A 27318-nucleotide genomic window follows, 5' to 3' on the forward strand; every position below is an offset into this window, starting at 1 on the left:
GTGGAATGTTTTCTCTCATATGTGGAAGCTAGAACAAAATAAGGGAAAGGAGGTAAGGAGGATCTGATATTGAAAAGAAATAGGAAAGATCAATAGAATAGAAGGAGATAGAGAGAAGGACAGGAAAGAGAACGCAGAATGAATGTTTTAAAACCATGCTATGTGCAGATATAAATATACCATAGGGAATTTCACCTTTATGTATAAAGCAGAAAGAACAAATAAAAGACAAATAGATAAGCAAAAGGAAACTCCGTAGAGGAAGGAAAACTGGGGGAGGGAGAAGGAAAGGCAAAAGTGGAGGAACATGAACTGAAATCAAATTCTATACATGTATGATATTGTTAGGATTAACCTAACTACTATGTATAACTATAAGGCTTTAATTTAAAAAAAAAAAACTATCAAAAACAGAAAATGGGGACTAGGGTTGTGGCTCAGTGGTAGAGTGCTTGCCTAGTATGCATGAGGCACTGGGTTCAATCCCCAGCACCACATAAACAAACTAAATAAACAAAATAAAGTTATTTTAAAACAAAATAAAACAGAAAATGGGTGTCAATATGATTTAATTTATTCAGATTTTATCAGTTTTACATGCACTTGTGTATTTATGCAATTTTATCACATGTATAGAGTCATGTAACCTCACCGCAATCAAGACTTAGTGAGAACCTGTCTTAAAATAAAAAATAAAAAAGGGCTAGGGAGGTGGCTCAGTGGTTAAGTGCTCCCGAGTTCGATACCTGGTACGGGGTGGGGGAGGGGGGAGAGAGAGAGAGAGAGAAAGAGGGAGGGAGGGAGAGAAAATGTTATATAAATGGGATTATAAGGTATACAATCTTTTGATATTACATTTCACTCAGCACTGATCCCTGAAGATCCATCCAAGTTGTTACATAAATCAACCATTCACTCCTTTTCACTGCTGCATAGTATTCCATGGCATAAAAGTACTACAGTTTTATTATCTATCCACTGAAGGACACTTGGGTTACTTCCATTTTTTTACTACTATGTATAAAGTTTCTATGAACATTAATGTATATATTTTTTTATGACCATAATTTTTTATTTCTCTGGGATACGTGTCCAGGAATGCAACTGATGTGTCATATGGTAGAGTTTGCATGTTTAGTTCTATAAGAAATGACCAAACTTTTCCAGAGTAGAGATGCCATTTTCAAGAATCCAAATTCTCAGGAGTATCTCTGAGAATTTTTGGACCAATATTTATCCTTCGATGGGATGTACATCAGTCTAGATGTTTTTATTTGTTCCACAAAGTCTTTTAAAGATTGATAGGTACAACACACAATTCAGAAAAGTTAGGATCTTCTATTGAGTCATTGGGGGCAACACAGATGTCTATTTAGCATATCACACTTATATTAGGGACTCAGTTATTCCCTGTTGACTATTTTTAAAACCAGATAAATTCAAAAAGTCCCCAGACCAGCAGCATTAATATCAGCATCACCTAGGAATTTATTAGAGATAGATACTCTTGGGCCCTATCCCAGGCTACTGAATCAGAAGCTCTGAGGGTACAATCCAGCAATTTGTATTTTAATGGCTCCTTGGAAACTAAGAGCCACTGTTTTATGCAAAGGCATGCATAAAACTACCCTAATCCTGAAGGAGAGATAATAAAGTCATTAGGCAAGTCACACTGCAAAGGAGAGACACTACAGACCTATGGGAAACTAGAGAACTCCTAGTTATAACTATAAAGATCAGAGCATAGTTAATCTCATCATAAAGTAGTCAGCCCTGGTGGAGACCATTTAGGAGACCTGTCCCATATCAAAAAGGGCCAGAGGCCAGCACTTACAAAGCACTCTGCAGCATCATCCATAATTCCCAGCTGGAAACGCTGTTCATCCTGGAAAGTCTTTGCCAGAGCACTGCGGAGAGTATCAGATGGAAGCACTTTTTCACTACTACACTGAAACTGGTTAAAGATTCCCTGTAGAGAAAAGATTAGACAAGTGAAAAAGCACAATGCTGTTATTAAGCTTCTACACACACCTCTTTGTCATGTTAGCATCTCTGTACTGACAGCTATAGAAGCAAAAATATTTCCCATGGGTTGATATGCTTGCAGTTAGTAATTTTTTAATAAAAATCAAGAGTCAGAATGAAGGGTACAATCTGTGCTATTAGATCATCCATCTGAGTGTGATGCCAAGGACACACATTAGGAGAGACCATTAACATAATGAAGTTACCTTAATTCCCATAATAGACAGAAGTAGATATTTAGGTTAAAAAACAAAAAAGGGTAAGTTACATGTAAATGGATTGGCAACTTATTCTTTGGGGGCTCATCCTATGAAACTTGGCCCACTTGTTTGAAATTTTTCAGCTAACATAAAATTTTAAAAGTATAAAAAAGAATATAACAAAAACCTGTTGTCTACCACCTAGAAATAAACATTCCATCATGTTTACTTTCAATCTACAAAGCTAAAGTCTTTTTTAAGACTTCCCCATCTCTACTAGTCACAGTATAATGAGTATTTTGCATAGTCTTCTGTTTCTAATACCTCTATATACAAATATATAATTATATAGCATAATTTTGTGTCTGTGTACATTTTGTTCACATCAAAACTATCACACTGAATGTTTCTTGTGTTTTGTTTTTAAATTCAGCATTGTTTTTGATATCTATCCACATTGATAAATCTCAAAAACATTCTTCTTCTCTACTGCATGTCGTATTTTTTTAGATGTTGATGGACTTTTATTTTGTTCATTTGTTTATATGTGGTTCTGAGAATTGAATCCAGTGCCTCACACATGGTAGGCAAGCACTCAACCACTGAGCCACAACCCTAGCTCCTGCACAGTTTTTAAAAATTAATTATTTATTTGTTCTAATTAGTTATACATGACAGCAGAATGCATTTTGATTCATAGTATACAAATGGAACACAATTTTTCATTTTTCTGATTGTACACAAAGTAGAGTCACACCATTTATGTATTCATACATGTACCTAGAAAAATAATGTCCATCTCATTCTACCTCTTTCCTACCCCCAGGTTTCTTCCCTTCTCCTCCCTCCCCTTTTCCCTATCCAAAGTTCCTCCATTCCTTCCATGCTGTCCCCCTACTCCCATTATGGATCAGCATCCACTTATCAGAGAACACATTCAGATTTTGTTTTGGGGGGATTCGCTTACTTTACTTAGCATGATATTCTTCAACTTCATCCATTTACCTGCAAATGCCATAATTTTATTCTTTTTCAATGCTGAGTAATATTCCATATACATACACACACACACACACACCCCCACTATTTCTTTATCCATTCATCTATTGAAGGGTATCTAGGTTGGTTTCACAATTTAGCTATTGTGAATTGTGCTGCTATAAACACTGATGTGGCTGCATCCCTGTAGTATGCCGTTTTTAAGTCCCTGGGTATAGACTGAGGAGTGGGATAGCAGGGTCAAATGGTGGTTCCATTCCAAGCTTTCTAAGGAATCTCCATACTTTTTTCCAGATTGCTTGCACCAATTTGCAGTTCCACCAGCAACATAAGAGTGTGCCTTTTCCCCCACATCCTTGCCAACACTTATTGTTGCTTGTATTCTTAATAATTGCCATTCTGACTGGTGTGAAATGAAATCTTAGAATAGTTTTGATTTGCATTCCTCTAATTGCTAGAGATGTTGAACATTTTTTTCATATATTTGTTGATTGATTGTATATCTTCTTCTGAGAAGTGGCTGTTCAGTTCCTTAGCCCATTTATTGACTGGGTTATTTTTTGGTGTTAAGTTTTTTGAGTTCTTTATATATCCTGGAGATTAGTGCTCTGATGTGCATAGGGTAAAAATTTGCTCCCATTCTGTAGGCTCTCTCTTCACCTCAATGATTGTTTCTTTTGCTGGGAAGAAGCTTTTCAGTTTGAACTGTATTCTGTTTAATCAAGTGACAATTCCACAACTATATTCTATCTCTTTATTAACAGACATTTTGGCAGTCTCCAATTTTTCTGCTATTAAGAAGAGGCAATGGGGCTGGGGATGTGGCTCAAGCGGTAGCACGCTCGCCTGGCATGCGTGCGACCCAGGTTCGATCCTCAGCACCACATACAAACAAAGATATTGTGTCCGCCGAAAACTAAAAAAATAAATATTAAAATTAAAAAAAAAAAGAAGAGGCAATGACAACTTGTACTCCCAGTAGTGTATGACATAAATGTCCCCATATTCAAAATCATATTCAAAATACTGTCAAAAATGAATACTGGGGACTGGGGGTGTGGCTCAGTGGTACAGCGCTTGCCTGGCATGTGTGAGGCACTGGGTTCGATTCTCAGCACCACATACAAATAAATAAAATAAAGGTCCATCAACAACTAAAAAAATATGGAAGGAAGGAAGGAAGGAAGGAAGGAAGGAAGGAAGGAAGGAAGGAAGGAAGGAAGGAAGGAAGGGTCCATCAACAACTATAATAGATATTTTTTAAAATGAATACTGTTAGATTGGCTAATGCTAGTCTTTCTAACTACTTTTAATCTCTCTGGGTTCTTTGTTAGCATGCAAATATCTTCTAGCCTAATGACCTTGGTTACAGTCTATTTTGATGCACAGTCACTTTTTATTTCAGTGTAATTACGTGTTATCTATCTTCTCTGGCTTTACCTATACCTGAACCCCGTTTGAAGGCAATGCCCAGAGAATGAAAACAAAAGTGACAACAAGTGGCACTTGGCTTGATGAGTGCTTCTCAGGTGGTGTTAGATTCTCCCCTGAGACTAGAACATGTTCCTTAACATTATGTGTCCCACATCCTCACTAAACTACAAAGATAAATGACCCACTGAGCAATGCATTACATACCAACAAAAGAAGGTATATCTCTTCAAAGGATTAGAAATTCTTCAGATTAAAAAAAAAAAAACAGCATTATTTTTCAGATACAATACTAATGAGACTAGAAACAAGACCACCTTATAAACCTACAATGTGATCTAAGAATACAAGGACCTACCAAGCTTGAATGTCTAATTCTTGGTCCTTATGATATTTGACCTATCAGCAGCATTTAACTTAGCTGATCTTGAAAATGTTTTCTTCCCTTAGCATCCACAGTACCAAACTCTCCTGTTTATCTTTCTACCTCATTGGTCACTCATCATTCTCCTTTGCCAGTTTCTTACCAATTCTAAGACTCAGGCTTCAGATCTCTTGATTTCTCTACAGTCAGTCATTTGCACTCTTAGTAGTTTCATCTACAATCATGATTTTGAATACCACACATACATTGACAATGCCCACATTTACATCAACAGCCCAAATCTCCATCCTGAATTCTGGATTTGTAAATCCATTTCATCTGCTACTATGCTAGTTCAAGCCAATTCATCCCTTTATTCTTGCTATTTTTAATTTTTTTTTTTATGTGGTGCTGAGGATCAAACCCATCGTCCCACGCATGCCAGGTGAGTGCATTACCGCTTGAGCCACATCTCCAGCCCTGCAACAATCTCTTGACTGACCCCTTTGTCTCAAAGAAACAGCAGTTTCATACACTAGTCATGGGCTGGAATTGTGGCTCAGTGGTAGAGTGTTCGTCTGGCATGTGCGAAGCCCTGGGTTCGATCCTCAGCACCACATTAAAATAAAATAAAGGTATCATGTCCAACTACAACTAAAATTAAAAAAAAAATACAGTAGTCAGATGATTTTTTTAAAAATATAAATCGGATAGTACCATTCTTCTTCTCAAACACTTAAAAGATTTATCATTGAATACTGAGTAAAAGTCAAAGTTATAAAGCCATACATTACCTGGCCAACTAGTCTATTTTGGGCTCATCCCATACAAGCCACACAAGTCTCTTGCAGTGCCCCAAACCCACCGTGCATGTTCAGGACCCAGGACTTTGCACTGAAATCAAAACTATTTTCCTCATTCTATCCACGCACTAGAATCTTTCTTCCTTGTACACATTCAATATCCATCCCTGAGGCAGTTTAAGCACAGATTACTTGAATTGTGTAACTTACAATTATTTACCTACAAATGATTCCATATGATGTGGAAGAGTCAGCACCAGCAATACATATTTAGTATTATTTAATAAGTTGTGGGGGAAATCTATCACAGTTATTCCAAGATATTTTGGATCAACCTAGGAATCTATTCACAAGCCTATTATAAATTCAAGTAAAGACAGAGTAGAGCCTTCCATAATTTGTTACTGGAAGGGAAAGAATGTCCATGAGAGACTGCTTTAGACCAAAAGAAAATGTCTAGGTCCACAGGTAAACAGTTGGGATATCTGTCTAGTGATCTTTAGATTTTGAAATTTTAGGGGAATACGGTGAAGAAAAGGAAGAGGAAGGTGAAAAAAGCAGGAACTATTTCTACAAATTGCATGTGGTCTCATAAACTGATAATTGGATGAAATAAAGTCACACTAGCTTGGCAAAACTGTTTCCCAGCCTATTGCTCTTCTCGATTGTTATTGGTAAGACATTACCACTCCCCTGACAAAAGCTCTAAAACTCTATCTCCAGGGCAAAGAATGGATGAGATTTGTTTTGTTTTGTTTTGGTACCAGAGATTGAACCCAGGAATGCTTAACCACTAAACTACATCCCCAGCCCTTTTTATTTTGAAAAATATAATAGGGTCTCATTAAGTTGCTTGGGGCCACATTAAGTTGCTGAGGCTGGCCTCAAACTTTATTTTATTTATTTGTTTGTTTGTTTATTATATTTTCATTTTTTTGCTATGCAAGAAAACTTTATTATAATTGAAAGTAAAGTAAAAGCAAAGTGAATTGCCTCCAAGCAGAGAATGACCCTGGCCTTGAACTTTTGATCCTCCTTCCTGCCTCCTGAGCCACTGGAATTACAGGAGTGTACCACCAGGCCAGCTAGATTTGGTCCTTTGTTTGGAGTTCAAAATTGGCTCCAAAACAACCCAACAGGAAATTATTTCCAGGATAGCTCTGTACAAAGCTGACATTTACACACTTCACTCCATTTAGTCTTTCCCAATGAGGTTTCTTTAAGAATTAAGCCGTTACTCTAAGGCATCCGCTATTCCTGATGAAATAACTTCTCTCCTATGCATAACACTAGCTATATACCATCCTAGGAAGAATTAAGAAAACAGTCACTTTCTGTGTTCTGTGGTTCAGAAGACCCTGTTTGAGAAAGGAGAGGGCTCCACTCAGAGATGGCATAATATAATAGCTAAATTGCCAGGCTTGGTGGGACACACCTATAATCTCAGCAACCCAGGAGGCTGAGACAGGAGGATTGCAAATTGAAGGCCAGCCTCAGCAACTTACAGAGGCTCTAAACAACTTTGTGAGACCCTGTCTCAAAATAGCACACACACACAAAAGCACTAAATATAATAAAATATAATATAATGCTTAAGAGTTTGGATACTGAAGCCAAACTGTTTTCAAACTCCCAACCCTGATATATAAGGTACTGTTGTTATAAGAACTTGGGCAGGGGCTGGGGCTGGGGCTCAGCGGTAGAGCACTCGCCTAGCACGTGCAAGGCCCTGGGTTTGATCCTCAGCACCACATAAAAATAAATAAACAAAATAAAGGTGTTGTGTACAACTAAAAAATAAACATTTAAAAAAAAAGACCTTGGGCAAATTATTTAATTTTTCTAGATCTCAATTTTGTAAGAGTTAAGTATCTCCTAGGTTTATTTGAGGATTAAAATGAATATATGCATTCGTGGGTATGCATGCACATGCACAAACTTGCTGTCAGAAAGTATTATTCTTATCATCATTATTATATTTAGGAGTAATTTTTAAAAATATTTATTTTTTAGTTGTAGTTGGACACAATACCTTTGTTTTATTTATTTATTTTTATGTGGTGCTGAGGATTGAACCCAGGGCATCACACATGCTAGGCAAGCGCTCTACTGCTGAGCCACAACCCCAACCCCTTTAAGAGTAATTTTTTTAAGTTTTTTTTGTTATTAATACCTTCATTTTTATTTACTTATTTTTATGTGGTGCTGAGGATCACACCCAGGGTTTCACACATGCTAGGTGAGCGCTCTACTACTAAGCCACAACCCCAGCCCTAGAAGTAATTTTTAAAATATTTTTATTGGTTGTTGATGAACCTTTATTTACTTATTTATATAGAATGCTGAGAATCGAAGCCAGTGTCTCACACATGCGAGGCAAGTACTCTAGCCACAACCACTGAGCCACAACCCCTGCCCTAGGAGTAACTTTAAGTTACTAAAAATAAAAAGTCAGTCCACCAGTGTCCTATGCTGAACAAAGGCCCTCACTCAGATTTTTCTACCTTGAGCTACTTCCTCAGTCTTTGAGAACTGGATAAGGGAACGACTACTTTATTTTCTGTTCTGTTGCTCCCACGCAAGAGAAACAGATTTCCCATGACCTAGATAATTAGGTTTCAGCAGAGAAAGGAAAAGGTCTGGGTCAGAGCTCTGTCTACACCCACAGTAGATCTGCAATAACAGATTTGGATCTTGTGTTCAATGGCATCGATCTCTCTCTGTTATATTCTTTTCTCACCTCTTAATTATAGGCAACCTTCTCCATATAAACTGAGTATCTGAATGCATTCAGAAAAGCCTCTGACTGAATCTTCTTTATTTTCTTATTTTAATTATTATTGTCAGTCTTGCCATACTATTGTTAGGAAGAAGCAAGTATATTATGGATGAAGCAGGCTGAGCTTGCCCAGCATGCATCTGTGAAGCTCCAGCTCTGGAAGAAGCTGTAGCACAAAGCCCCTCTGTTAGGGTAATACACTAACCTCTGTGTGTCCCTCTCACATGAGCACAGGGGCTGGAACGGGCCTCCTTCTGTTCCTTTTTTACCCTCCTCCCACCTTTCCCAGAGGGAGATCCTGTTCACACCAAAGAAAGCCAAGAACATTTAGTTCAGCAGTAAGAACAGGTGGCAGTACCAATAAGGAACAAAAACTGGTATTCTTCCAATTGCTGAGTTCTATGGCAGAAAGAAAGAGCAGGAAGAACCAAAACCCAGGAATTATTTTTCCTGGTGGTGTCCCTAATGGTTTCATTTCAATAAGCAAAAAAAAAAAAAAAAAAAAAATCCCACCTTTGAGGTTTTTCTCTGCTCTTTTTCACATGTTGAAACCAAAGAGGTCTTCTTTTCATTCTCATAAAATACCAATTTACTTTTTGTCTCTTAACTATTTTCTTGGATGTGGTACAAAAGCAACAAGATTTTAATGACTAAAAGCAGGTGCTTCCCCACCCATCTCTCTTGGATGAAGTAGCAAACAATTCTCTCCACATGAGCACATAATTATTTGGATTAGTAAAAACCATGCAAATAAAATAGAAGTGTCATAAAGACAGAAAGTCCTTGATTTTTGGCATCTACCAATGCAGCTGTTGCTTAAGTTTTTTCCCCTAAAACACAGACCCTTGCCGGCAGAGAACAGTGGTTTATTTCTCTCTCAAGATTTCTTAGTCTTCCATTTAAAAGAAGTCATAAGTAGAGAGAGTGGGGGGTAAAGAAGAGAGGCTGTCGTAGTTTCAATGTTTCATGAGACCACAGCCTTTGGAAAGAGCCCAAGTCAAGAGGCTACTTCATCCCTGACAGGTGTCCAACAATACCTTCTACAAAGGCATGACACACTTTAGGCCCTGCCATTTGCTCAATTCTTGGGGTTTCTCTCTTTTTTTAATTATTATTTTTCTAATTTTTTTCTTTTTTATTTATATATAACAGCAGAATGCATTACAATTCTTATTACATATATAGAGCACAATTTTTCATATCTCTGGTTGTATACATAGTATATTCAAACCAATTTGTATCTTCATACATGAACTTTGGATAATAATGATCATCACATTCAACCATCATTAATTACCTCATACCCCCTCCTTTCCCCTCCAACCCCTCTGCCCTATCTAGAGTTCATAAATTCCTCCCATGCTCCCGCTCCCTATCCCACTGTGAATCAGCCTCCTTATATTAAAGAAAACATTCAGCATTTGCTTTTTGGGGATTGGCTAACTTCACTTAGCATTATCTTCTCTAACTCCATCCATTTACCTGCAAATGCCATGATTTTTATTCTCTTTTACTGTGAGTAATATTCCATTTTGTATATATGTCACATTTTTTAATCCATTCATATACTGAAGGGCATATAGATTGGTTCCAAAATTTAGCTGTTGTGAATTGTGCTGCTATAAACATTGATGTGGTTGTGTCCCTGTAGTATGCTGTTTTTAAGTCATTTGGGTATAGACCAAGGAGAAGGATAGCTGGGTCAAATGGTGGTTCCATTCCCAATTTTCCAGGAAATCTCCATACTGCTTTCCATATTGGCTTCACCTATTTGCATTACCACTAGCAGTGTATGAGTGTACCTTTTCCCCCACATCCTTGCCAATACTTACTGTTGTTTGAGGTGAATAGAGAGCCTACATCATGGGAGCAAATCTTTACCCTTCACACATCAGATAGAGCACTAATCACTAGGGTATATAAAGAACTCAAAAAACTAGACATCCAAAAAATAAATAAATAATAGTTAATAAATGGGCCAAGGACCTAAAGAGACACTTCTCAGAAGATGATATACAATCAATCAACAAACACATGAAAAAATGTTCATCATCACTGGCAATTAGAGAAATGCAAATCACTGATTTCATCTCACTCCAGTCAGAATGGGGTCTCTCTTTTTGATATGGGCTTTGTACATTGCTCATTTTGGCCCTTCTAATCACTCTTTCCTCCATACTTTGTGGAAATCAAATAACCTAAATGTGCTAATCTAGTCTGTTCGTAAACATGACTCTCTGGAAGTAAAATAGAAAGAAGAGTCATCAAGGATGTTTGTAGGAAAAAAAAAAAAAAAAACTTTCATTGTTTTTGCGTGTTCAAAAGAATGTTGACAAGAGGTTGAGGCAGGAGGATCACAAGTTTAAGGCCAGCCTGGGCAACTTTGTGAAAGCCTGTCTCAAAATAAAATTTTAAAAGGGCTAGGGGTATATAGTTCAGTGGTAAAATTCTTTTTTTAAAAAAATTTTTTAGTTATAATTGGGCACAAATCTTTATTTTATTTGTTTATTTTTTATGTGGTACTGAGGATCGAACCCAGCGCCTCGAATGTGCTAGGTGAGCACTCTATCACTGAGCCACAATCTCAGCCCCTCAGTGGTAGAATTCTTGCCACAATCTCAGCCCCTCAGTGGTATGTATGAGGTCCTGGGTTCAATTCCCAGTGCCAGGGGAAAAAAGAAGAATGCTGAAAGTTCTTTTTCAAGGCTGGGGACAGGTAAGAGTAAATAAACGTACACCCTTTTGGCACCCAAAACAATAACAAAGGACTTTATTTTGAAACAAATGCTATATTTTATCAGTATATATTTCAAATTATACCTCTAAAAAATAACTCTTGGAGGAGGATACAGTAGTACACACCTGTAATCCCAGCGACTTGAGAGGCTCAGGTAGGTGAATCACAAGTTCAAAGTTTGATCTCTCTCAAAGGAGAGATCCTGTTTCAAAGTTTAAAAAAAAAAAAAAAAAGTGTGAGGGGTTTTCTGGGAATGTAGCTAAGTTGTAGAGCATCCCTGGGTTCAATCTCCAGTATAAGGAAAAAAAGTTACCTCCTTTGGGGAAGGCAAAAAACAGCTGGCTAGTTTCTCCCTTGGAATTCTCTAAAAACCTTATGTATAAAAACAGCTGTCTTCTAAGCTTCCTGATTAGAAAAACATCCATGTAAACTATACTGGTCCCTTTAAATTAAATTCATTTATCAACATCATATCTCCCTAGTTTTTTTTTTAATGATGTCATCTTTTTTTGTTGTTTTTTTTACCTTTATTTTACTTATTTGTATGTGGTGCTGAGGATCAAACTCAGTGCCTCACACCTGCTAGGCAAGCACTCTACCACTAAGCTACAACCCCAGCCTGAATTTAAAGTTTTATTTACATTTAATTCAAAGTCCATTATTTTGGACACAGTAGTAAGGTTAGAGACTATCAAAAGCTACTTATCACACTCATTCCTGCTAATAAGGCGGAACAGCCAGCCACCTACATACATACAAAGAGAGAAACCACAAGATTTTAAGACAATGGACCAAGGGAGGGACACAGGGACAAGGATAGGCAAAACTTACCAGAAGACAGTACTTCCTTTAGTGGGAAATCATAAACTAATGATGAGATTTTATACAATATAATAATCAATTTACTAATTTTTGCCATAATAGAAAATACAGCACCCTCATAGATACAAAGAATATATACTCAAATCAAATTTTAAAAATCAATACCATATCCTCTTACCCCACTAGGGAAATTAAAAGAGGGGACTCTTCTGGAAATGCAAAAAGATTTTGAAATTGTGTAAGTTTTAGACTCTGCCAAAAGTTCTGGAAAGGAAAGAATCAATCATGATGGTCTCCTACATTTCTCCTTGCAATTATACCTTCTATTTGAATATCATGCACAATTCTGAACTCCAAGTTTTGAAAAAGAACAAAGGATTCAGTTTTATACTTTCAAGTTGTATCAATGGTTAAATTAGTTGAGAATATTCAGATTAGCCACAGCCTACTAGGACTTTCTAGTAAAGAAGGTTAATCAAAAGACCAACACAAATATACTCATATCCACAGGTAATCAAAAGAAGAAAGTTAAACATTAGTAGATGACATTTGAATCAGACATAATGATATACTTCTTATATGTGTGCTCTTTATTACTAGCTAAAATTTCCAAGGAACATGCTACAAATATAATCTCCTCCTTTAAAAACTCAGTCCAGGGGCTGGGGATGTGGCTCAAGCGGTAGCGCGCTCGCCTGGCATGCGTGCGGCCCAGGTTCGATCCTCAGCACCACATACAAACAAAGATGTTGTGTCCGCCGATAACTAAAAAAAAAATAAATAAATATGAAAATTCTCTCTCTCTCTCTCTCTCTCTCTCCCCCTCTCTCACTCTCTCTTTAAAAAAAAAAAAATTCTCTCTCTCTCTCTCTCTCTCTCTCTCTCTCTCTCTCCCTCCCTCCCTCCCTCCCTCTCTCTTTAAAAAAAAAAAACTCAGTCCAGTATAATGGGTTTACTCCTCTCTTCCCTGACACTGGCCATGAAGGAAAATGAAGAACCTTCCATTTCCACTGTGTATAAAAAAGGAAAGGCTAGATAAATAATGAACAATGAGTAATTTTTTCACCACTTTATCCTCTGTACTTATCTTTCAGTACCCAATAAAGCAAAAGCTACATGGTACAACTCAAAAAACATTAAGGGATTTGCTCCCTGAACTCTCAAATCTCCCCTAATTAACAAGTAGTCTATCAGCAGAACAGATACCTGCCTGCCTCATAAGAACAGTCTTTGTCTTGTCTCTAGTTACAGATATTCTGGGTCACCTCCTTTACAAAACCCTATTTTATCCCTAGCAACCACCCTCTACTAGCACCATTCCCCAGCTTTTATGCCTTACACTAGCATTCTTAAGAGGGAAAAAAAATCACTAATTGAGAAGATTTGTTGAATTTAATCAATCAATGCAACATTCTTTTTGCATATAACAAAAAACACTCTGTCTACATCCTGGCACTGCAAAGCCTCTAGTACAATCCCTGGAAGGAGAACAAAATCTTTGTAGCATACTAAGTACAGAGGACGGATTTCCTCCCCTGAACAGAGATAAATAAATAAGCCAACACCAAAGTAAAGTCATACTCTGGGGGCTGGGGGGTATAAGAGCAGATCCAATATGAATAATAAATAAGAGCTCTGGGCTCTAGGCAATGACAATTTAGGTCAAGAAAAATCTTTTAATGATATTAGGTGGGAATAAATTTGGGGGTGAGGTAATTAGTAAACAACCTTTTATTTGCTAATAAGCCAGAGTTGACAGCCATCATAGTTCAAAGTAAGCAGAACAATACAATGACACAAATTCTTTTCAGTAAAAGCCATCATTAGTAACTTGCATACACATAAGATTTTGAAGCTGAAATTACTGACTTAAAACCAAGTAAAAGAGAAAAAACAGTATGTTTTACAGAATCAAAATAAATGGATTATCATAAATATTATGTACAAGTCCCCATAAAGCAATTATAAGCACCAGATACAACCTATTCTATTCTACCTGGTGAGGATCACAAAGAATAGGAATATTGCCCTGTTTACAGAGCAAAAGAAAAAAGCAAAAAAAGTAAAGACATCATGAACTAAAAGATGTTCACAGAAGGCCAACAATAAGTGCATTTTAGGGATTGGTGCAAGGTAAAGCACATAACTGGGAAAAGAAGACGAGTACATATCTTTTAGCTGTACATGGAAGGGCTGAAAGATCAAGTTTTGGAAAGTTGGCTATTCTTTGATCATCTAGGTACATGTATGTGGTTTTTTTTTTCCTTAACAGTGGGTACCAGAATGAACAATTGTGCACTAACATAATGAAATCTGACTTTACAGAATGGCAAGTTCGTACATAGAGTACTTCAGATTGAGGAATTTTGGACTTTCCTGTTTTGAAAGTAAAATAATAAATAATAATAATAATAAATTCTACTTAATAAGAATTTTAAATATCAACTTTAATATTAAAGAATGCAAACAAGTTATAAGAGCCAGCAAAAAGGAATTTTATTAGTCTTACCAAATAGTCCTTCAATTTTTAAGTAGGAAGCAGTGAAAAAAAAGGGGGGGGGATTTAAATATATAATTATTCCCACACTGTAAACAGCACAAAGTAAAATGGAACTTAACCATAGTATACCAGATGATTACTTTGCTAACGGAATCCCAGGAATTCACTCTTCCCTTGGTGATCTTTCCTACCACCAATCTCATTCCCCTAGTACATTCACGCACACACACACCATTATACACATTTGTATATAATTTTACCTTTCCTTTACCAAACAAGGCAGGAAGCCCTAGATTAGTAGAATTTTTAAAAGTGAGACCAAAAGTCACAATATAAAGATCTCTTTTAAAAAAAAAAAAAAGAGTAAGAGAGATCAAGAAAGACAGAAGGAAAAAGAGAAAAAAAAAAGTACTAAAAACTGTAACTAAAATCCAAGAACTATTTTAAAAGAGTATATCAACCCAGCAAAGTAGAGTATTTTTCTTATGGTACAGACACTGTGTGAGGCACCATGAGGAACAATAAAAGAGAAGAAGAGCTAAGATACTTTCCTAAGAATTCATTCAATGGGCTGGGGCAGGGGCTCAGCGGTAGAGAGCTTGCCTAGCATGCATGAGGCCCTGGGTTCAATCCTCAGCACCACATAAAATAATTAATTAATTAAGGGTATTGTGTACAATTAAAAAATAAATATTTTTTAAAAATTCATTCAGCTAAGATAAATATTAGTAAGTCAAAGATTAAGACACAGAATGTTTTGTTTTCTTTTGCAGTTCTGGAAACTGTTTAAACCCAGGTCTTCACATATAATAAGAAAGTGCTCAACCACTGAGCTCTTCCCATAAACCCTAAAATTGCCTATGGGGGTGTATGTGCTAAGGATTGAACCCAGGACCTTGTGATGCCAGGCAAACTCTATACCACTGAGCCACATCCCTTATCCACAAAAATTACTTTTTCTGAGGTGGGGGATGGGCAGACACTCTACCACTGAGTTATATCCCCAGGCCCTAAAATTACTTTCTTGATTAAGATGCTAATATACTACCTCGGGTTGTACAGTGCTTGCCTAGCAAGCACTAGGCCCTGAGTCCAATTCCCAGTATGCCAAAAAAAAAAAAAAAAAAAAAAAGTAACTTCTGAGGAGAGCAAACACTGCAGGCAAACTGAATGACACCTAAAATTTGTCAAGAAATAGTCATACCAGGTATGCTATCTGCTATCACAGCTGAAATTCAGAGTACCTGGTAAAGGAGAGGAAAAGAAGCATGGAATTAGGCTTTAAAAAGTCTATAATCATGCAATTTTAAGTGATTTAAGAGATAACTAGGAGGCACTTAAAGTTTATAAAATAGTAATTTTAAAATAATACTTAAAAAAAAAAAAAAGTACTCCAGGCGAGGTGCACTGGCCCACGCTTTTAATCACATCAACTGCAGAGGCTAAAGAGTAGGAGTCTTGCAAAGTCAACCTCAGAGGTTTAGTAAGACCCTGTTCTCAAGAAAAGAAGTGTGGCGGAGGGGGGTGGGATGGATATGGGGTGGGGATATAGCTCAGTCGGTAGAGTGCCAGCCTTGCATGCACAAGGGCCCTGAGTTCAATCCCCAGTACCACTAAAAAAATATATATATATGTATATATGGGGCTGGGGATGTGGCTCAAGTGGTAGCGCACTCGCCTGGCATGCTTGCAGCCCGGGTTCAATCCTCAGTACCACATACAAACAAAAATGTTGTGTCCGCCAAAAAATAAAACAATAAATATTAAAATTTACTCTCTCTCTCTCTCTCTCTTAAAAAAAAAAAGAAAGAAAGAAAGAAAAGAAGGGGATGATGCATGAAGATGTAGGCCAGTGGTTGTGTTCCCCTGGGTTCCATTCCTAGCAATACACATGCACACACATAGTATTCCAGGCTATTGTTAGGTTAAAACAAATTTGGTAGAAAGATATTGCAGATATGGGGGGGAGGGGCCTGGGGTTGTGGCTCATCCATAGAATGCTCACCTAGCACATGCTAGAGTTTGATCCTCAGCACCATATAAAAATAAATAAATAAAAGTATTGTGTTCAACTACACCTAAAAAATAAATAGTAAAAAAAATTTTAAAAAAGAAAGATATTGCAGAAATAGAAGACTTTAGGGACCAGAAGGGAAAAAAAAAACCTTTTTACAAAAACAGGGGACAAAAAGACTTACTACAAGAAATATCACAGAGTAGAAAGAGAGCATTAAGAGAACTAACACTGAAATGGAATTAAGACAATTTACAGATTTCTGCTTTACATTTTTTTAGTTGTTAATGGATGTTTATTTTATTTATTTTACTTTATATGCAGTGCTAAGAATCAAACCCAGTGCCTCACACGTTAGGCAAGTGCTCTACCACTGAGCCACAACCCCAGCTCTCTGCTATTCTAGTATGCTTTCTAGAATGACTGTAATACTATTCTATATTTTATGACAAAAAAATCATTATTTAAAAAGCACCAATAGCCAGACACAATAGTGCACACCTGTAATCCCAGTGGCTGGGGAGGATGAGGCAGGAGGATCACAAGTTCAAAGCCAGCCTCAGCAAAAGCAAGGCACTAAGCAACACACTGAGACCCCGTCTCTAAATAAAATGCAAAATAAGACTGGAGATGTGGCTCAGTAGTTGCCCCTGAGTTCAAACCCCAGTACCCTCTCACCCCCTAAAAATAAAGCATGAACAGTTAGGTACAAAGCACATGTTTGCAATCCCAGCAATTTGGGAGGTTGAGGCATGATGATAGTAAGGTTCAAAGCAAGCAACTTACCAAGACCTGGTCTCAAAATAAAACAAAAAATTTAAAGGACTGGGGATGTAGTTCAGTGACAGAGTACCAGTTCAGGTACTGGGTTCAATCCCCAGTACCCTCCCCAACACCCCACAAAAAAGGGGCAAACATTATATATCCACATATACATTTATTTACATAGCACAGAAGAATAATAAATGTCCATGTATCCATTTACTCAATTTAAGAAATTAAGGAGATTGAAAATCCCCAAATAATGACATTCCTCTCACTATACCTTCCAGAACAACTACTATTCTGACTTTCATGAAAATCACTACCTTTTTCTCTACAATTTTATTAGGCATGTATCCCTAAACAATGTTTATTTTTTTACCCGTTTTTGTTTGTTTTGTTTTGTTTTGTTTTTGGTACTGGGGATTGAACCCAGAAGCGCTTAACCTTATCTTAAATCCACCATCTTCTGTGACTTGATTTTTTTTCATTCAATGTGGTGTTTCTGAGATTAATTCAAACTGATGTATGTAATGGCGAGTCATCATTTTTGCTACCATATAGTATTTTACTATGGGGATAAACCATAATTTAAAATTCCATTCTACAGTAGTTTGAACAGGTTGTTTCTATTTTCCTGTAATCACTAGAGATGCTACTTTCAACATTCCTGAATATATCTGATATTATGTATCAAGAAGTCTTCTACAATGCCTATATCGGAATAGAACTGCTGGGTTATATGCAAGTTCAATTTTACCAGGTAATGACAAACTGTTTTCTTAAGTAATGACATTAACTTATATTCCAACCAACAATATATGTATACAAATTCTCATTATTCTACCTATTTGGAAACATTTAATTTTATCAGATTTTTAATTTCCTATCAACATGAAAAGTATTAGGTTTGTTTTTGTTTTATATTTGTTTTTTTTAGTTGTAGGTAGACATAATAACCTTTATTTTATATTTATGTGGTGCCGAGGATCAAACCCAGTGCCTCACGCATGCTGAGCAAGAGCTCTACCACTGAGCCACAACCCCAGCCCCTGAAAAGAATGTTTTAACTTACATTTCTTAAATTACTAATTAGGGTAAACATCTTACACATACTTAGTGATCATTTGAGATTCCTATTCTGAAACATACCTGTTTATATCTTTGCCCATTTTTCTCTTGACTCATTTATCTTTTACTCATTCTTTATAGGAAATTTTCTCTGGAGTTCTGTACTGAATACTAATTCTTTGTTGATTGTACATACTACAGGTATTCTCCTTCCACTTTTTTGTTTTGTTTTGCTTGTGCTGGAGATTGAACCCAGGATCACTCTATCATTGAACTACATCCCAAGTCCTTTTTAATTTTTATTTTAAGACAGGATTTCATTCAATTTTCAAGGCTAGTCTGGACCTTTCAATCCTGCTTCCTCACCCTCCTGAGCTTCTGAATTATAGGCATGAACCGCTATGTCCAGCTTATAGCCTTATCTTTATTCTCTCCCTATGGAGTCTTTTTGGTGAAGAGAAATTCTTGAATTTTCTATAGTAAAATGTATCAATTTTAAAATTCATAGTTCTAAAATTTTTAAAATTTTGTATAATATGAAGTAGGGATCTAATTTCTCCCCCCCCCTTTATGAGTAAACAATTATCTAAGCACCGTTTATTGAAACGTTCACTTTATCTTTGGTTCATAAGCAAGTGGCAAGTCTCTAATATTTCTGTTTCGGAAATCTTGATTTTATTCCATTTGTTTACTTATAAATAGTATTGTACTACAAGTAACATTTACTACCGTTTTATAAATTTTGATTTCTGGTAAAGTGTAATCATCAATACTGCTTGCTCAAGGGATCATTAAAGAATCATGCTTCCTGATCCACTTGGTTCAACAGGTCAAGATGATTCATTCTGCTTAATGAGCTGTGAGTAGAAGAGATCTGCTGAACACTTAAATTTCCCACACAAAATTCTACAGAACTTTTTGTCCCTCTAACTTAGCAACCAATAATATTCAAAAGGGTTGCAGCTTTGGTACCTAATTCAGAGAAATATAGTGTCCAAGAACTAGCCGCCAAAGGTGGAGTATGCAAAGAGAACAAAGAAGGAGGCAGACAAATATCCAAGACTGCAAATTATTAGCACACTAAGAACAGCACTGTCTTGGGTGGCAGCAAGAAAGGAAGATCCCTGCACCCCAAAGCGGGAGGAAGGGGTGTGTGTGTATGTGTGTGTGTGTGTATTTCTGAGTAATACTTTTCTTAATTAATTTTTTTTATTTATATATGACAGTGGAATGCATTACAATTCTTATTACACATATAGAGCACAATTTTTCATATCTCTGGCTGTATACAAAGTATATTCATATCAATTCATGTCTTCATACATGTACTTTGGATAATAATGTCCATTACATTCCACCATCATTTCTAACTCCATGCCCCTTCCCTTCTCTTCCCACCCCTCTCCCCTCTCCTCCTCTATTCCTCCCATGCTCCCTTTCCCTACCCCACTATGAGTCAGTCACCTTATATCAGAGAAAACATTCGGCATTTGTTTTTTGGGGGATTGGCTAACTTCACTTAGCATTATCTTCTCCAACTGCTTCCATTTACCTGCAAATGCCATGATTTTATTCTCTTTTACTGCTGAGTAATATTCCACTGTTTATATATGCCACATTTTTTTATCCATTCATCTATTGAAGGATATTTTGTTTATCTGTTCATCTATTGAAGGGTATTTTATTTAGGTTAGTTCCACAGTTTAGCTATTGTGAATTGTGCTGCTATAAACATTGATGTGGCTGTATCCCTGTAGTATGCTGTTTTTAAGTCCTTTGGGTATAGACCAAGGAGAGGGATAGTTGAGTCAAATGGTGGTTAAACTAGACAAAGTTAGGCTATGGCCAACTGGAATGTACCTAGGCTTTCTCAAAAACTATTAACATGGGCTGGGGATGTGGCTCAAGTGGTAGTGCGCTCGCCTGGCATGCATGCGGCCTGGGTTCGATCCTCAGCACCACATACAAACAAAGATGTTGTGTCCGCCGAGAACTAAAATAAATAAATATTAAAAAAAAAAAAAAACTATTAACATGGGGCTGGGGTTGTGGCTCAGTGGTAGAACTTTTTCTAGCACACATGAGACACTGGGTTTGATCTTTAGTACCACATAAAAACAAACAAATAAAAATAAAGTTATTAAAAAAAAAAAAAAGACTGCCAGGCACAGTGGGGCACACCTGTAATCCCAGCAGGTCAGGAGGCTGTGAGGCAGGAGGATTGTGAATTCAAAGCCAGCCTCAACAATGGCGAGGCACCAAGCAACTCAGTGAGACCCTGTCTCTAAATAAAATACAAAATAGGGCTGGGAATGTGGCCAAAAAAAGCGGGGTGGGGGGGGGTGTCAGCTAAGTGTTTTGTCCCTGCCACTGATGCCTGAATTATTTCTTAACTGATATATGTTAATAGTTTGGTTTTTTTTGGGGGGGTGATTGATTGATTGATTGATTACTGGGGATTGACTCAACCGCTGAGCCACATCTCCAGCTCTTTTTTTAATTTATTTATATATATATATATATATATATATATTTTAGTTGTAAATGGACACAAGAACCCTATTTTATTTATTTATTTATTTTTATGTGGTGCTAAGAATCAAACCCAGTGCTTCACATATGCCAGGCAAGGGCTCTACCACTGAACCACAACCCCAGCCCTTTCAGCCTTTTTTTTAAAAAAAAAAATATATATATATATATATTTTAGTTTTAGGTGGACCTATATCTTTATTTTACATTTATATGGTGTTGAGGATCTAACCCAGTGCCTCATGCATGTTAGGCGAGCATTCTACCACTGAGCCACAATCCCAGCCCTGCTCCAGCTCTTTTTAAAATTTTATTTAGAGATCAGGTCTTGCTCAGTTACTTAGGGCCTCACTAAGTTGCTAAGACTAGCTTTGAATTCATGATTCTCTTGTCTCAGTCTTCCTAGCCACTGAGATTACAGGCATGCACGACTGCACAAGGCTATCTTAACAATTTTATTTATCCAATATATAAGATTCAAAATGCATGCCAGAGTCAGCTGGTGGGTAAAATGGCATCTATACATGATAATAAGAAAGCTATTATCATGTCAAGCTAGGTTCCTACATCACCTGAGTTACTAATTGATTATAATTTGTAAGGTTTCCCTACTAATGTACAATGGGCAAGTAATGTGAATGAGAAATAAATACTGTGACCAATACATTCAGCAAGTTGTTCACTTTGTTATTACTCTTCAGGAGTGTCTTATTTTTCACTGTCATACAAATTTCAGAATTGACTTTTCTCAGCTTCCAGGAAAAACTGATGATCAGAATACACATTAACACCACCATATTGTAAAACATATGGAAATACTGGAAAACAGTTGACATTATCTAAAAACGTTAAAAACATATAAATTTTATGATCCACTAATCCTGTTCCTGGGCATGTACACAAAAGATATGTGTATACATATGTGTAAGAATGCTCTTTAGCAAAATTGTTCATAAAAATACAAAACTAGAAACAATTCAATTCAAATGACTCCCAGCAATAAGATGGACAAACACTGATTTATTTACACAAATAATGGGTCAAATGGTGGTTAAACTAGACAAAGTTATACTGTCATGTATAACTAAATTAAATAAAAAAAGAAATACAATATAATAATAAAAACAACTGGAACTACATGCCACATGGATAATTTTTTTTAATAGTTTTATTTTGTTTATTTTTATGTGGTGTGGAGGATCAAACCCAGGTCCTCGAATTTGCTAGGCAAGCACTCCACCACCAAACCACAATCCCAGCCCCCACATGGATGATTTTGAATATATCAACTAAAAAAGACACACAGAAATTTTAAACAGAATCATTCCATTATAACAAAATTTCAAAAACAAGGTGAGCTTTTGTTTGTTGTCTACTATGTTACCCAGGCTGGACTTGAACTCCTGGGCACCAGAAATCCTCCTGCCTCCACCTCCCAGTAGCTGGTACTTCAGGTGCGAGCCACTTCCTTTGCCTCTTTGGATGTTTTTTTCTTTTCTTTTTATTTTTTTGTTGTTGTTTGTTTTGTTTTTTGTGTGTTTTCTCACTGCTAGGGATCAAACCCAGGGCCTCAGGTATGCTAGGCTGGCAGTCCACCACTAAGTTAACATCCCCAGTCCTGGAATTTTTTTAATCCGCCCCCCCCCCCCCCCCCCCCCCCCCCCCCGTCTTGAGGGTTGAATCTAAAGCCTCACACATGCTAGCAAAGCATTCTACCACTGAGCTACATTTCTCAATCTTTAATAGTCAATTACCTCCTCTGCAAATAATGACAACTTTCTTTCTTTCCAGTCTTTATATCTTTTCTTTTTAATTTTTCTTGTCTTATTACACTGACTAGAATCTAATTATTGATAAAATTATTGTTTTCATTTTGTTTTGGGGGGGGGGTACAAGGAATTAAGCCCAGGGGCATTCTACCACTCAGCTACATCCCGTCGCCGCCACCCCCTGCCCTTCTTTTTTGGTGACAGGGTCTTGCCAACCTGCTTAGGGCTTTATTAAGAGTAACTGAGGGGCTGGGGATGTGGCTCAAGTGGTAGCGCGCTCGCCTGGCATGCCTGCGGCCCAGGTTCGATCCTAGCACCACGTAAAAACAAAGATGCTGTGTTTGCCAAGTACTAAAAAATAAATATTAAAAAAATTCTCTCTCTCTCTCTCCCTCTCTATCTCACTCTTTAAAAAAAAAAAAAAGAGTTACTGAGGGCGCTGGGGATGTGGCTCAGGCGGTAGCGCGTTCGCCTGGCATGCGTGCAGCCCAGGTTCGATCCTCAGCACCACATACAAAAAACAAAGATGTTGTGTCCGCCAACAACTAAAAAATAAAATATTAAAAAAAAAAAAAAAAGTTACTGAGGGGCTGGGGTTGTGGCTCAGTGGTAGAGCATTCTCCTAGCATGTGCAAGACCCTGGGTTCAACCCTCAGCACCACAAAAAACAAATAAATAAAGATATTGTGTCCAATTAAAAAAATAAATATTAAAAAAAAATTACTAAGGTTAACCTTGAACTTGTGATTTTTCTGCCTCAGCCTCCCAAGTCACTGGGATTATATGCCCCTGTGCCCCACTTATAAAAACAGTTTTAAAGTGGGAAACAGTAAGAGATATCCCTCAGGAGAATCCAAGCACTTATGGTCCCTCCCAGGATTCTCCTTCATACACTTATCATTTCTTCCCTTCTCTCAAAAAGTGAAGCCCTATAGTTTGAATGAAGGATTACCAATTAAAAACTATGGTGATTCTAATAATTTAAATTTCTTAGCTACTAAAATTAAATTCAGCCAGGCATACTGGCATATACCTATAATCCCAGCAACTCAAAAGACTGAGGTAGGAGAATCATGAGTTCAAAACTTGCCTCAGCATCTTAGTGAGGCCCTGTCTCAAAATAAAAAATAAAAAGGGCTGGGGAATGTGGCTCAGTGGTAAAGTGTCCCTGGATTAAATAAATGGGATGGACTCAAATTAAAAGTTTCTTCTCAGCAAAAGAAACAATCTGTGAGGTGAATAGAGAGCCTACATCTTGGGAGCAAATTTTTACCCCTCACAGATCAGATAGAGCACTAATCTCTAGGGTATATAAAGCACTCAAAAAGCTAAACACCAAAAAAAACAAATAACCCAATTAATAAATGGGCCAAGGACATGAACAGACATTTCTCAAAAGAGGATATTCAATCAATCAACAAATATATAAAAAAATGTTCATCATCTCTAGCAATTAGAGAAATGCAAATCAAAACTAAGATACCATCTCACTCTAGTCAGAATGGCAGCTATTATGAAGACAAAAATAAGTGTTGGTGAGGATGTGGGGAAAAAGGTACACTCATACATTGCTGGTGGGACTGCAAATTGTTGCAGCCAATATGGAAAGCAGTATGGAGAATCCTTGGAAAACTGGGAATGGAACCACCATTGGACCCAGCTGTCCCTCTCCTTGGTCTATACCCAAAGGACTTAAAAACAGCATATTACAGGGACACAGCCACATCAATATTTATAGCAGCACAATTCACAATAGCTAAACTGTGGAATCATCTAGATGCCCTTCAGTAGATGAATGGATAAAAAAAAAAAAATGTGCATACATACACAATGAAACATTACTCAGCAATAAAAGAGAATACAATCATGGCATTTGCAGGTAAATGGATGCAGTTGGAGAAGATAATGCTAAGTGAAGTGAGCCAATCCCCCAAAAAAACAAATGCCGAATGTTTTCTCTGATATAAGGTGACTGACTCATAGTGGGGTAGGGAGAGGGAGCTTAGGATGAATAGACAAACTCTAAGTAGGGTGGAGGGGTGGGAGGGAAAGGGAGGAGGCTTGGGGTTAGCAATGATGGTGGAATGTGATGGACATCATTATCCAAAGTACATGTATGAAAACATGAATTGGTGTGAACATACTTTATATACAAACAGAGATATGAAAAATTGTGTTCCATATGTGTAATAAGAATTGTGATGCATTCCACTGTCATGTATTTAAAAAATAAAAGCAATTTTTTAAAAATCCCCCGTACCAAAAAAATTAATAAATTAAAATTTATTTAAAATAAGTAAATAATAATGAAATTAAATTGAACTCATTTGCACTTTCACATTAATCCATTTGCATTATAAGTCTGTTTATAATTTTCAAATTAAAAATTTGAAAATTAAAAGAATACAAACAATGCCATCTAAAGCATGAAATGTGTGCAGACTACAGCCCAATTATCATATATCACTGCAGGGCGAACAAGTACTTTTGGGGGGAAGAAATCGGTATTTTATATACTCGCAACATAAAACAGAAGCACATAAGGAAAATAAATTAGTTGGTGTATGTGCTGCCGAAGCGAGCACTAAATAAGGAAAATAAATTAGTTGGTGTATGTGCTGCCGAAGGAGCACTAAATCTTAGTTGGCTTAGTAATGTACCAAGGAAAATGAGAATTCTAACATCCCCAGGATTATAAAGACCCAAAATATAGTCTTTGATCCCCAAAGTTCATTTAACCTACCATCACAAGCAACTGTTCCTCTGAAAGGGACTGAAGAAATTTCCTCAGTTCTAGCAGATTCTCAAAGAGGATCCTGCAAAGTCTGATGGTTGGTTTTCATCTCTCTGGCTTATATAATACTGATTTATATTAAACTGACAATTTGTCCCTCCACAAAACAAAACAAGTGTGGCAGATAGTTTTCCACAATCCCTCCTGGACAGTTCTAACTAGTCAAAGAGGCAATGTTAGAAGATAGTGAAGTGGTGCACACCAGTAATCTCAGTGATTCTGGAGGCTGTGGCAGGAAGATTGCCAGTTTGAGCCAGCCTCAGCAACTTCGTGAGACCCTGTCTCAAAATAAAAAGTAAAAAAGGCTGGAGGTATAGCTCAGTGGTAGAGCTCCCTTAGGTTAAACCCCAAGGACCACAATAAAGGGGTGGCGGGGCGGGAGGGAATGTCAATGGTCATATAAAATATATAATTCCTTCTTTCCTTTTTGTAGATGAGTTTCCAGTTTCGGGAGAATCATTCCAGGATTAACATCTACCTAGAAAGTATCTCCCTAGAATAGTTTTAATACCACAAATCAGACTTCTCTTGGTCTTGTTGACCAAGGGGATACTGAAGTTATCTAAAATAAGATACTTAATATCAATCGATGTACCACTTAGAAAATCAGGTCAAATGCTCTTTTGAATGCATTTCTGTCTGAATGGACACATAGGGAATATTACAGTCAACTTTTAAAAGATTTGGTATATTAAAATTCATATTTAGCTCAGATATCATCACTATTAATATATGGTTTCCAAACACCCTGAGCTTTTGATGTACAAAGGCAAAAAGAAAATTTTAATAAGTTAGGGTTATATTGTAACATTACTCTTTTTAAATACTTTTATTTTATTCCTTTTTATTTTTATGTGGTGCTGAGGATTAAACCAAGTGCCTCACATGTGCTCGGCAAGCGCTCTACCACTGAGCTACAACTCCACCCCATAAAATCAGTTTTATATTTAGGCTTTTCACTTATCAGGATATTGTTTCCATATCATTAAATGTTATTTAAATGCAAAAAAAAATCATATTTAGCTGGCAACGGTAACACATGCCTGTAATTCCAGCTATTTAGGAGACTGAGGCAGAAGTATCAAAAGTCTGAGGCCAGAATGCAAAACTTAGCAAGACTCTATCACAAGATAAAAAAGGGCTGGGGTGAGGCATAGTGCCACATACATGTAATTCCGGCTACTTAGGGGCTGAGGCAGGAGGGTTTTAAGTTCAAGGTCGGCCTCAGCAACATAACAAGACCTGTTCTCAAAAAAAAATAAAATAAAAATAAAAAGGTCTGGGGATGCAAGTCAGTGATACAGTACCCCTGGGTTCAATTCCCAGTATTAAAATACATACATATACATATATATACACACACACATACACTTTTTTTTAAATTCTTCAATTAACCAATCTATATTCTATATTTTGCTACAAGTTATAATGATTCCAACTAGGATAGAAAGAAAGACGTTTGTGATCCAAGTGGCAAAAAGTTCAAAAGACTCGGGCTGGGGATGTGGCTCAAGTGGTAGTGCGCTCGCCTGGCACGCGTGCGGCCCGGGTTTGATCCTCAGCACCACATACAAACAAAGATGTTGTGTCCACCAAGAACTAAAAAATATATATTAAAAAAAAAAGTTCAAAAGACTCGGGCTGGGGATGTGGCTCAAGCGGTAGCGCGCTCGGCTGGCATGCATGCGGCCCGGGTTCGATCCTCAGCACCACATA

General features: G+C 37.0%; 1 protein-coding gene across 9 annotated transcripts in view; it reads right to left on the reverse strand.

Moving 5' to 3' along the window:
* The window catches only part of Usp54 (ubiquitin specific peptidase 54), a 135780-nt gene that overhangs the window by 46162 nt on the left and 62300 nt on the right, over nt 1-27318 (reverse strand). For all 9 annotated transcript variants that reach the window (XM_076834262.1, XM_076834261.1, XM_076834260.1 and 6 more), the window contains one exon: nt 1835-1969. In XM_076834262.1, coding sequence (XP_076690377.1) covers nt 1835-1969 — 135 coding nt within the window. The remainder of the gene's footprint in view (nt 1-1834; nt 1970-27318) is intronic.

Source organism: Callospermophilus lateralis, chromosome 15 (genome assembly GCF_048772815.1).
Source record: "Callospermophilus lateralis isolate mCalLat2 chromosome 15, mCalLat2.hap1, whole genome shotgun sequence".
Lineage (NCBI taxonomy): Eukaryota > Metazoa > Chordata > Mammalia > Rodentia > Sciuridae > Callospermophilus > Callospermophilus lateralis.